The sequence below is a fragment of the Acinonyx jubatus genome, chromosome A3, assembly GCF_027475565.1.
Source record: "Acinonyx jubatus isolate Ajub_Pintada_27869175 chromosome A3, VMU_Ajub_asm_v1.0, whole genome shotgun sequence".
Classification (NCBI taxonomy): Eukaryota; Metazoa; Chordata; class Mammalia; order Carnivora; family Felidae; genus Acinonyx; species Acinonyx jubatus.
Window position 1 is genome coordinate 84,949,269 of NC_069388.1, and position 13,344 is coordinate 84,962,612.

At 42.0% G+C, this 13,344-nt stretch overlaps 1 protein-coding gene across 17 annotated transcripts in view; it reads right to left on the reverse strand.

Annotated features, from left to right (window-relative positions):
• The window catches only part of AAK1 (AP2 associated kinase 1), a 169,700-nt gene that overhangs the window by 69,574 nt on the left and 86,782 nt on the right, over positions 1-13,344 (reverse strand). For all 17 annotated transcript variants that reach the window (XM_027072282.2, XM_053200719.1, XM_053200717.1 and 14 more), the window contains 2 exons: positions 6,298-6,406; positions 4,410-4,552 (listed from right to left, as the gene is read on the reverse strand). In XM_027072282.2, the coding sequence (XP_026928083.1) occupies positions 4,410-4,552; positions 6,298-6,406 (252 nt within the window). The remainder of the gene's footprint in view (positions 1-4,409; positions 4,553-6,297; positions 6,407-13,344) is intronic.

The window sequence follows — 13,344 nt, forward strand, 5'->3', positions numbered from 1 at the left end:
GAAGGTCACTAGGGAGACACTGAGCAGATGGAAAGAGGTGTTTTAGGAAGGTTAGCATGGTGAGAGAGGAGAAGGGAGAACACGAGGGCGGGTGCAATTGTCTAGAGGGGAGGCGACTCAGGCCAGGTCTAGAGCAGGGCCCAGAGGAATTAAGGTGGACGAGGAAGGGAGACAACCAACGGGACATTTGTGTATCATCTTCTGGAAGCTCCAGAGAACTTTCCTAGTGATCTGTTTTTGGCAAAGTCCCTTAGGATGTAAGCCTAATGGTGGTGACCACTGCTTACAATCCTACATTCTTCCAGCTCTTTGAGGGTTTAATGCTGCTGACCTTATTTCCCAACCCATCGGCTTAAGAGGGTTATTAAAGCTGTCACTCCCAAACTCTGCTTACAGCTGTAGCTAAAAGGTCTGGAAAGCCACCTCCTACTGACCCTTCCTCTTCACATTATTCCAAACAGATATGGCATTCAGGCATTTCAATCACCAGAAATTTTGGAGGATTAGATAAATGTAGGTGTTCAAACTTGTGATTCTAAAAATGGGACAAGAATCTTCATCCTATTGTACTTCACGAAATCAAAATCTCTTTTCTGACGAAAAAGGACACATTCATGACTTTCTCAATCTGAATGCACTTATTAAATCTTAACCCCTTCTTAAGTGCCTGGACAGACAGCAGGGTATAACAGAGCAAAAACAAACAAACACCAAAATGGGAGTAAAAACCCTTGGCCTTTGTTCTAGTTTGACCACAGAATTAGCTGTGCAGGTCACAGCCTTTCTGGGCAGAGGATTCCTCATTGGTAATAGGAGAGGGCTGGCTTAGGTGACCTTCCCAGCTCTATGACCCCATGATCTGCAATGATCTCTTTCTTTCCTCAGGGAGATAAAAATTAAACAAAAACAGGGAAATGATTAATATGCTAAAATATCGTATTTGAAGAAAGACCTCCAATAACGAACAGAACTTTGGTAATGGTTATTTTTATAACATAAGCTGCTTCAGGATAGGGACCGCTTTCAGTTTATTTCCCGCACATATTTTGAAAGAAAGACCACACACGTGGCAGGCAGGGCAAGAGGGGCTTTTCCTCTGTTCTGCGTGTGAACAAGCAGACCCAGGGTGGCACTGACTCCACAAGGGGATCTGCAGCTGGCCTGGCCTGTGCTCTTTTCCATGTCGTACTGACTTTTGTTCAAGATGGTGCCTCCTCACCAAATGTAAATCTGCTTAGAGAAGCAACTACAGATCAGCAACCAGCACCTCCTCTGGCCAACAGGAGAATTACTTCTAGGCTCTGGCTACCGCTAGGACTGTAGTGGCTGGACATGTAGCTCAGAGTGTCCGAGACTACGTGATGGCAAACAACAGGTACACAGGGACTTTTTGGTCAGGCCTTAGGAGGCTGGCAGTGCGGGAGGCAAACGGACTGACTGCCCACCGGGCACATATTAGTATAAATCAATAAAATCTAATTTGCTAACCAAAACAGCTATACGGCACAGAGTGTAAGATATGGGGAGTCTGGGAAACCTTCAGTCAAAACAACCAGGAGTCAATAACTGCAATTAACAGCCACAGGACTTTTTTGGAACAATCACAATGGAGGCCTCCTCTCAGGGGCCCCTATTTACATTCCGTATTTCCAAGGTAGAGGAGAAATGGAAACAAAGTCTCCTGAATCACTCCCGGCAACCCAGCAGCAGGCCTGACGGTCTTCCCGATGCATTAAAACACAACTACAGAGCCCCAGAGCGTGTTGCCAGCACTGTGCTGACTTTCAGGAGCACCGACGAGGGTCAAAGGGTACAGGGCTATGGATGAGCTGGGAACCAGCGTGGCAGCCTCTCCTCCAATTCCACTTTGCTCTACGTTCTTCTGCTAAAATATCTCATGGACCATTCAGGGCAGCGAAGAGAGAGTCCGGGGCTCCTACTCCCATCCTACTTCCTGTCCCCAGGTGGACCCTGAGCTCTGTACTTCAGGCTCCTATCACTGGACGACACTTAACCAACCGCCTCACAGTAGCATTGAGATGCTGGGAATGTGCAAATTAGGTAGGTGTTATTTACAGGTATGAAAAGATTCATCATTGAGGCCTCATTTAATCCAGTTAAAATAAAGGAAGATTCTGTTCGAGAACACGGGATCAGCACTCTCTACAAGGATGCTCAGTGGCCTTCTCTGCCTCCTTCCTTTGCCCTCACCTTCATGCCCTGGCAGGCACTTGCTGTGTCACAGGTGTGCCTGGAGACGGACACGCATGCTCTAAGGCCTCCTTGTCCCCTTCTCTAGGTAGCCCTCAGCATCTGCTCTCTGCCTGACATGTCCTTTGTCCTCTTTGTGACCACTTAAATCCCACAAGCCTGTAAAATCCCACTTTTCCAGAAGATCCCAACTTGCGTTACCTGGTCCCGCTACCCAATCGTACGTTAAGCAGCTTGATAACTCTGCTTGTTCATCACTTTGTTCTACAAAGTTCTGTATTTCACCTGTCTCTGTTTCAAATCTAAACACTTCATTTGTTTCATTTATATCCTGTCACCGATACCAAAGCATCTGGGAAGTAGGAACCGTATTATACCGTGTTACTGTACCCCATTCCACAGAATTATGTACTTGTACTCTGCTAGGCTCATAATACTTGCTGAAATGTATTCTCCCTTTCCTACTAGAAAAAGGGCTGACTGTGAGTAGAGGGACACTGGAGGGGGCTATCTAAGGCTTTTGAAGTTATGTACCTATCTTCCCTTAAGCTCACTGCTTTACTACAGAAACACTGGGATGTAAGTACCACGTTACACTAACCAGGATGGCTAAAATAAAAAAGGACGGTAAGGGTTGGTGAGGATGTGGAGAAAACGGCACCCTCATGTGTTGCTGGTGGCAGAGAAACAGCACAGCCACTCTACAAAACAGTTTGGCAGTTCCCCAGGGAGTTAACCGTAGTTACCACACGACCCAACAATTCCACCTCTAGGTAGATGCTCAAGAGAACGGACATGTGCCCACTTGAAACAGGTACACAGGTGTTCACAGTCTCGTTCGGAATATCCAAGGTCAAAACAACTCAAATGTCCATCAGTGACCAGATAAACAAAATGTAGTCTATCTACACTGTGAATATCATGCCATGAGAAGAAATGAAGTGGTGCTACACCCTGCAACACTGATAAGCCTTGACAACATCATTACGTTTGGTGAAAGACGTCAGACACGAGAGGCCTCTTACTGAATGAGCCCGTTTATATGAAATGCACAGAACAGGCAACAGAAAGCAGATTAGTGTTTGCCTGGGGCCGAGGTGAGGTGGGAGTGAAGAGTGACTGCTGATGGATACACATGGTTTCCTTTGGGGAGACGAAATGTTCTGGAGTCAGATAGTGTGATGGTTGCACAGCCTGGTAAATACAGTAAAAGCCACTGAACTGTATGCTTCGAAAGGGTGAGTTTTATGGTGTATGAATTATATCTCCATTTTTTAAAAAAAGCTAAAAAGAAAAAAAAATCCCTCAAAACAGAAATGCTGGCATGCCCCTCGTGTTCCTCAAACTTTAAAACACACAAAACCCACCCAGGGCGATTATTAAGCTATGAATTCCTGGGCTTCCCTGACACCACCATAAAAATTATAGCCCAACAGATTCAGTGCAGAATCCAGTAGCCTGCACTTAACAAGTACACCAGGGGCTGCTGATACAAGTTATTAGCCATGAAGCGTGTTTCTCAAAACACAGGGATAATGAAAAGAAATTGTAATTTAGAATCAGAAGAGCTAGCTTCACATTCTGGTGCTGCTCCTTCCCGGTTGTATGACCTCAGTCATGTGACCTGAGTTTCCTTGATTATACAATGTAAAGAAGAACATCTTCCTCCAAAGAGTGCGCATAAAGCGTCTAGTAGGGTACATGGCACATGTCAGTGAATCCTAACCGGGTGCCAATGCCATTCAACAAACGCTGTCAAATGACTAGAATAGGAAAGGCCGGCTACAAGGAGATGGCAATTAGTAGAACAAAATTTTTAAATAATCACTTAATGGATTTTGCAAAATACAAGAGAGACTTTAAAAACCAAGCATCACTGTTCACAAACCATTTAAATGAGCATATTATTTTCTATAACCCTGGAAAAGTAAAACTGGGACTCTATCAGGAAAAACAAGAACAGCATGTATTCAGGCAGATGATTATAAAGAATTTCTAAAGGCTACCTAAGTAATAAAAGTGATACCTGTTTTATACTTTCTTTATTTTAATTTCTATTTTCTCTCCCCAGGCAGAATGTAAGACATGTAAGGTTTCCATGCCTGAAGCTTCTCTCACATGCCCAAAGCATCTCCCCCATCCCCGGGGCAGATGGAAAATACCCTGAACACACTTCATGAAACAGTGCGGCCTGTTACCTTCAGGTCACGGTGGATAATAGGAGTTTTGCACTGGTGCAGGCGGGCAACGGCTTCACAGGTGTCACAAAATATCTGGAGTACTTCATTCTCTGTAAAACCTGTCTGCAGGCGCTGATTCATTAAGTTGACCACCTGGCCTCCTGGAGGGGACACAGAGCAAGGGAGAGGTTAGAAACACTCAGACTCACGACTTACCCAAGACAATGAACGGCTGTCCACAGAGAAGCAACCTGGCCCAAGGTAACAGAGCTGATTGCTGGCTGAGGCACCCAAGTGTCTTGGTTCCCGGGCCCATATTTGTCTTCTTGCGATCCAGTGCCTCTTCTAACGCATCAAAAACAGTCTATTTTATAAAGCACTACAGACGTGAGCTGCCTTCATTACATCTTCAAGATTAGTAGAAGCGACAATATGGTCCTGCTATAACCACTTGGGTCTACCGTCCCCATTTGTACGAGATGAGGCCCCAAGGTTCAACCTGTCATATCTTTTAGTAGGAATCAGACTACACAATAGACTCCAAGAGCAAGAAGAAGACAGCTTTTTATTTATTTTATTTAAAAAAAATTTTTTTTTAAGGTTTATTTATTTTTGAGACAGAGAGAGACAGCATGAACAGGGAGGGGCAGAGAGAGAGGGAGACACAGAATCTGAAACAGGCTCCAGGCTCTGAGCTGTCAGCACGGAGCCCGACGTGGGGCTTGAACTCACGGACCTTGAGATCATGACCCGAGCCGAAATGGGATGCTTAACCGACCGAGCCACCCAGGCGCCCCAGAAGACAGCTTTTTAGCCTGTGCTTTAGGAATGGCGTGGTATCTCTGGCTTCACTAACTACTTGCTGCCAGGAATGTAGAAATGCTACCCCAACATTTATTCTCCAGGACAGTAAGATTGATGACCTCACTTACAAAATTATCCAGATCCCTGGATGCTCCTACTGCCACGTCTCTAAATATTTTAACACCCAAAAAGGAATGGACAGGACGAAACAAACTGTCGAGTTCAAATTGGTAGTATTTTATAAAATCAGCTTAAGAGTTCTTACAGGACAGGCTAAAATTATTGATTAACATCACATTTTGAGGGTTAACAACATATTTAACTTACGGTCAGTATCTTTAAAGGCAAGGAAAATGTCAGTGGAAGTAAGGATGATTATAAAACAGGGCACCAAACAGGAGACAGTGACCCAAGCCTATAAGTGGCAGCTGCTTAAGCCAAAAAAAAAGTCAAACCTCCAGGCTGGCTGTTTGAAACGCAGTCAAATCTGAATCAATTCATGCTACAGTCTGGATTTCCGGAGATAAATGTGGCTTGAAACTCCAAGCTTTCAACTACTTAACTCTACTGGTAACAGCAGCATCGTTTGAATGGAGCCTCACTGGCAATTACAGCTTGCAAGCAAGGAGAGGAAAGGTCATTTCCATTAGACGAAAAGGATTATGTCCCACCCACCCCCTCCCCAACACAAGGTGGTGTGGGTGGAGAAGAGAACACAGGAGGGAGGGAGTTGAGAGGCTGAATCGTTTCTTCAGTCCATCTGGAGTTGGGTCTTTATTATGTGCCTTCATCACTTGTTTTAAAGCATCACAAATAACACATTCATTCTCCCCCTCATCCTTTCTCATTCATACACAAGCACCAAACCTTCCTAAATCTAACAGAAAGGGAGTTTTGTATTATCCACCATTTGAAATTGTTTGCCACCATAAGAATAACCAAGACGTGACAGCATGCTCTGTATCTTTTAGCCTCACAGTTTTCTTTAAAACCACAACAACATACATTAGGGCACAGTGCACATTAACTGAAATGACCCCCATGCCCTTGACAATCAAAGTTCCAGAGCAATGCGAGCTTAAGGTATGGGTCATATACTCACCCCTACAGAAGTCCATCAGAATGAGCACTTCCCATACATCACCACTGCTCACGTTGTTGATACTGGAGTCAATGTAGCCCACAATGTTCTTGTGCCCCGACAGGTCTCTCTGTAAAGAAGAGTAGAGAAATATAGTATTAGTTACAGATACCGATACAGACAAAATGAGCCAGTCAGTTCCATTAGCACAGATAATTTAAATACAAAGAGGAGGCGCCTGGGTGGCTCAGTCGGTTAAGCATCCGACTTCGGCTCAGGTCATGATCTCACAGTCCGTGAGTTCGAGCCCCGCGTCAGGCTCTGTGCTGACAGCTCAGAGCCTGGAGCCTGCTTAAGATTCTGTGTCTCCCTCTCTCTCTGCCCCTCCCCTGCTCATGCTCTGTCTCTCTGTGTCTTAAAAATAAGTAAAAACATTAAAAAAAAAAATTCGGGAAGAGGGGAGTGGAAAAAGAAGTGGTTCTATGAGTCACCATACAAACAAGGCAGTTTAGACCATAAAAACGGTAACTACCACTACACTAACCAGAGATTTGGCTGCTTAGAGTGATAAATAAAGTCTCTTTTAATTTGAAATTATATACCAAGACAAGAAGAAATCTCATAGTATCAAATTTATATACCTGAACTCTGAGCATCAAAGTTAAAACTCATTAGAACTTTCCACTGAGTGAAGGAGTAAGAATGACTGTTGCCTCAGAAAGGTAGACAAAAACAGAAATGTGACACTGGAACTAACAGTGGAAAGTCACTGGAGCCCTATGAGAGAACAGTTTCAGAGAAGGGATGGGATGGGGGTGGTGGGGAGAGCAGAAATGGACTTGCAAAGAGTTGAGCACATAGAGCTGGTGACTACAAATCAGTCCTCTAGAACATCTCGTGCTTCAGAGAGGAACAGCATGGAGAGAAGGAATTCTTAGGATGGGAAAGAAGTGAGCCTGGGAGAGTGGAAGCAGCCAGGAGCAGAAACCTTTAGCATATAGGAGAGGACAAAGGATAACTGCTGGAACCAAGTCCTGCAGGAAGAAGGGGCAGGGACTGAGAGCACTGTTAAAGGGACTGGTCTTAGAAAGAAGAGCAGGAAGAAAACAAAGATGGATATGCATACTGGTTTACAGCTGGAGAAAAGGGAATTTCATTGAGTTCCGATCTATTGTTCTGTTTTTGGTAGAGAGCAAGACCGTGTTTGCAGTGTAAAGGAATGAGAAAGAAGCTTGATGAGAGAAATAAAAGGCTTCGAGCAACTACTTTGGATAACAGACAAGGGAGATGATGAAGCAGAAAAGCGGTCTCTCTTCTTCAAGTTCCTCCACAACAGAAAATGACTTCAGGGTTCATGTCACAAGGCCTGTTCTTCCCGCTGCTTTTCAGTCTCATCACCAACTCTTCAAAAACTTGATTTCGTTTACACAGTCTGGGAAGTAGGAAGAACTGGAGAGAAGTTTTTGAAGCCAAAATAGAGCAGAAGATCATGTTCTCCAAATGTTCACAAGACGAATGAAAAACTAATGTTTCCACATTAGTAATTCATCTACATTTAACTGCTTGAAAAAGAATCAGCAGTGTTACCTCTGATTTGTCTCACCCCAAGAGGAATAATAAAAAATCAGGAAGGAAAAAAAGCATTTGGTAGAGCCAAGAGGAGGTCAAGAGCTATTAGAAGACCCACACTGGATAATTAACATCTGCAGATGGCATCCTAGAACAGTTGCCAAGCTGTCTGCTGATCAGTTCAAGCCCAAATTCCTGTTCATTTGTCTTCTGCAGAGTTCCTGAGGTATGTCCAAGCAGAAAAGATCTCCTCTTTGGAGAGAGACGATGGAACTCACTTTTAACGACTTGATGATACAGCAGCATCTCAGATTTTACAGTAAAACCTCACTAGTCTGTAACTGATGGAGAAAATCAATTTGAATGGATGTGAAATGCAGAAAAGGTCAGGAGAAAAATCTTACCGCAAAGTGAGACTGACTCACACAGGGGGTACACTGCTCAGTTCTCCATATTAACAGGCCAGAGGAGGTCCAAGATTCCCCGACTTTCATTACAAGCCCGGTCCTAGGCTTGGAGAACAGAAATGGACATAGAGGTATGGGATGGAACCCACATGGTATTGGAGCTCAAGGCCTCAGGAAAAGACAGGATATAGGGAAGATACCTTGATGCCCTTGGTTACAATTATTATTTGTGGTATTGAGATAAAAGTCTATATGATGAATCTAAGTCAAAACCTGATTTTTAGGGGAGTGGGAAATGTTCAGTTAAATTACAGATCGGATCAGTTTATATTTTACAATTTAATCAGTGATAAGTCTAAGGAGTTTGAGTTGTTATTTTAAACCTTATTTTTAAACTAACGTTATATAGGGAGTTCCTGGGAGGCTCAGTCAGTAAAGCATCTGACTCTTGATTTGGGCTCAAGTCATGATCTCATGGTTTGCAGAGTTGAGTCCTGCATCAGGCTCTGCGCTGGCAGATTCTCGTTCTCCCTCTCTCTCTGCCCCTCCCTGGCTCACTCATGCTCATTCTCTCTCAAAATAAATAAATAAACTTCATATATATAATGTATGTATATATACATATATACATATATGTGTAATATATACACATATATACATATATGTGTAATATATACATATATGATATACATACATATATAATACACACATACATACACACACACACATACATAAAGAATGGGGAAAGAAATATGTGCAAATCATACACATGATAAGGATCCAGTATCCAGACTATAAAGAAGCCTTAAAGCTCAACAATAAAAAGGCAACACAATGTAAAAACTGGTAAAGGATCTGAATGTAAATTTCTCCAAAGAGCATATACAAATGGCTGACAGGCACATGAAAAGATGCTCAACGCCATTAATCACTTGGAAAACACAAATCAAAACCATAATGAGATATCACTCTACAACCACGAGGATGACTATAATTAAAAACAGAAATAATAAAAAATGTTGGCGAGGATGTGGACACTGGGACCTTCATACATTGCTGATAGAATATAAAATAGTGCAGCTTCTGTGGAAAATGGTTTGGCATTTTCTCAAAGAGTAGACTTAACCACTTGACCCAACAATTTCACTTCTGTGTATATACCCAAGGGAAATGAAATATCATATTCACACAAAAATTTGAACACAAATGTCCTTAGCAGCATTATTCATAATACCAAAAAGCAGAAACAACCCCAATGTCCATTAGGATATACAAAATGTTATATATACATAGAATGGAATATGACGTCGCCAAAATGGGTTAAATATACCCACTTTCAATGACACGTCTTTTAGTTGCATCACCATTTTGGCTGCTCCCATTAAAATGCTTTGCTTTGTCTATATCCTTTTTATAAACATGGCCCCAGTTAATACTCCAGGTGTTGTTGGACTCCTGCAGAGTAGACGAGTACTATCACCTACTATTAATTTTATTAATGTAGCTAAAAATGGTATTCTTTTTCTTTTGGCAGCCACATTACACTACATATTCACACTGAGTTACCTGACCACTAAAATACTTGAGTCTTTTTCCACTTATGCTGCTTTAAATCTCTACCTTCCCAGAACTATGCTTGTAAAGTTGTTAAAATAAAATAAAAATCCAAGTGTATGACCTTGACTTGTTATTTCATCTCATTAGAATCACTCCATTGCTTCAATTGGTAAGGATTGTTTTAGACCCTGATTCTATTGCCCAATGTAGTTGTTATATCTTCCAACTTTGTATTAGGTACATAATTGATAAGTATGTCTTCTATCTCTTTAATCAAGTTCTTTATTAAATGTAAAATAACATAAAGCTAATGGTAAGCTGCAGGGCTTTTCTCTTAGAAAGTTTGTAAGATTAATATCAAATCACTGGTCAGAAATCATTATACACAGTAGCTATTATTCCTGGCATCCAGCCTAGACTCTCCAACTTGCTCACAGATCTCTGGTGAGTGTCCTTACCCAAATGATACGATCCACAGACACTGGACCTAGTGCACAATCCTGAGCTTCCTATCCAGAAACCTTCCCAGAGAAAGCATGATGTTGATATGACATGGCCTGCTCTTATCCAACCTGAAGGCTCTTTGGATCCCTGCTTACTTACCCAAGTGACTACAAAATAACTTAAAATTTTATTTTATTTTAAAAATAAAATATATTGGGGCGCCTGGGTGGCTCAGTCGGTTGGGCCTCTGACTTCGGCTCAGGTCATGATCTCACGGTTCGTGGGTTCGAGCCCTGCATCAGGCTCTGTGCTGACAGCTCAGAGCCTGAAGCCTGCTTTAAATTCTGTGTCTCCCTCTCTGACCCTCCCACCCCCCTCATGCTGTCTCTCTCTCTCTCTCTCAAAAATAAACATTAAAAAATTATTTTAAATAAGTAATACATTAACATTCAAAAAGAAAGAAATATATAGTAGGAAATTATTTTCTACTCCAATACTCATCCCTTATAAGGAACCCTCCTTTCCTCCCTTTTACCCTCCCTCTCTCTATTTCTCCTTCTCCCTCATCTTTTCAGTGTTTTGTTCAGGCAAATCCAAACAATATGTATTACGTATGTACACAGACACACACACACACACACACACACACACACACACACACACACACACACCTTTTCTTACACAAAAAATAGCATCAAAGCAACTTTTTTTTTTTAATTTTTTTTTAACGTTTATTTATTTTTGAGACAGAGAGAGACAGAGCATGAACGGGGGAGGGTCACAGAGAGAGGGAGACACAGAATCTGAAACAGGCTCCAGGCTCTGAGCTGTCAGCACAGAGCCCGACGCGGGGCTCGAACTCACGGACCGCGAGATCATGACCTGAGCCGAAGTCGGCCGCTTAACCGACTGAGCCACCCAGGCGCCCCTCAAAGCATCTTTTATACGTTCCAGATTCTTGTCCCCCATCTATCTCGATGTTCCTACTGTACGCATTCTACCTTTCTCCCTTTTAGGAATATGGAAACATTTTCCTGCCTCAAATCTTTTGATATGTCTTTTGTTGAAAGAAGGTCTGCAAACATGACTGGTGGCACCTCAGTGTCCTCACTATCAAGCTCGCTGCGGATGTAATCTGTCTGGGCCAGGAGATGTGAACACAGAACAGCACTTGATCCATCTTGAGCTAGAGATCTTATCCCTTTAAGTCTGAAGATAATTACTCTTTTCCTGCCTTTAGGCAAAGGAACCTGAAGCCCAAAACCCAACTTCCAACTGTTCATCAGAAACCAAAATCCTTTTGGTTTCATCAGGGCACATATCCCAGATGTACCCAAAGACTCATACCACACTCTGGTACATGGCACATAGCATTTGTCAAAATTAAATGTCTCTAGTGAAACCACTGATCATTCTTGAGTTTGGGTGAGATGTGGGTATATATCCTTACTCTGGGGTAAGTGCAGAGAGGACTCTCCTTCTTTGATCATTAACACATAAGCTTTAGCATATTATAAAGCACATTATCCCTTCCAACTCCTTTCACAATCCTGACACCATTTGAGAGAGGAAGGGCTAGGGTATGGCCTATATTGCACAGAAGTCTGAGCCTAGAGGGTTAAAGACATCATGCAGGGCTTTTGATTAAAAATGGTAGGAAAACAACTGTAAGTAAGTTGAATACTTGCTTTAATTTCTGCTTCCTTCTAAAGCCTTACTAAATGTTGTAATGAATTTGTTTTTTAAAAAGCATAAACTGAAGACTTCCATTTCCGGGAAAATGGAGAGTATTTTCGCCTATTCTTCCTTCTAAGAACAACTAAACACTCTGGACTAGTATACATTTTAAAAAGTGTAACAAAAAGGGTCTGAAATGTGGACAGAAAGCAGACAGACTAGAAACTTTGGAACCCAAGGAATGAGATGATGGTGAGCTCTCTGTGTTATCTTCTTGTCCCATACATCCCAGACTAGAAACTGAAGAAGCCGGCTAACTAAAAACATTAATGGGCATAGATAAAAAAAGCCCCAGTAAAAGCCTGCTCTCTCTAGCCAAACCCAGGAAGGGGGCAGCCCGGCAAGACAGAAACGTACAGCCACTAACTACTCTACTCCAGCCAAAACCACAGAAAAAACTGCAGCCCCTCCCCACAATGTGCCAGCAAAAGCCAAGTGCAGAGCCTAGACTTCTGTCTTCGCACAAACACACGGTATATGTATAAAACATTAATATATAAAAAACATACATAAGTACATATTACATATAACACATATATCTAATATCTATATTATATGTAACATTAATTAGAATAAATATTTAAAAGTTTTACAAAAAAAATGGCTAACAAGTATAGAAAAAGATGCTCAACATCACTAAGCATCAGGAAAATGCAAATCAAAATCACAAGGAGAGAACATTTCATGCCTATTAGGATGCCATCATTAAACAAACAAAAAATAACAAGTGCTGGCAAGAATGCAGAGATATTAGAATCCTTGTGGCACTGTTGGTGGGAATGTAAATTGGTATAGCCACTATGAAAAACAGAAAATTAAACACATAACTACCATATTACCCAGCAATCCCACTTCTTGGTGTAAATCCAAAAGAATTAAAAACAGGATCTCGAAGAGATATTTGCACACCCACGTTCATTACATTATTCACACTAACCAAGGGGCAGAAGCAGCCTAAATGTCCATCGATGGATAAATGGCTAAAGAAAATGTGGCATATACATATAGTGGAATATGACTCAATCTTAAAAGAGAAAAAAATCTTGTCATTTCTACAATATGGATGAACCTCGAGAATATTACAGTAAGTGAAATAAGCCAGTCACAGAAGGACAAATACTGTATGATTCCACTTACATGAAGTATATAAACAGCTGAACTCATAGAAGCTGAGACTAGAATGGTAGTTGTCAGGAGCTGGGGCGGGAGGAGAAACGGGGAATTGCTATTCAATGGTATAAAGCTTCAGTTATACTAGATAAATAAGTTCTCCAGATCTGCTGCATAACACTGTGCCAACAGTTAATACTATACCCTTAAAAATGGTTAAGTTGCTGGGCACCTGGGGGGCTCA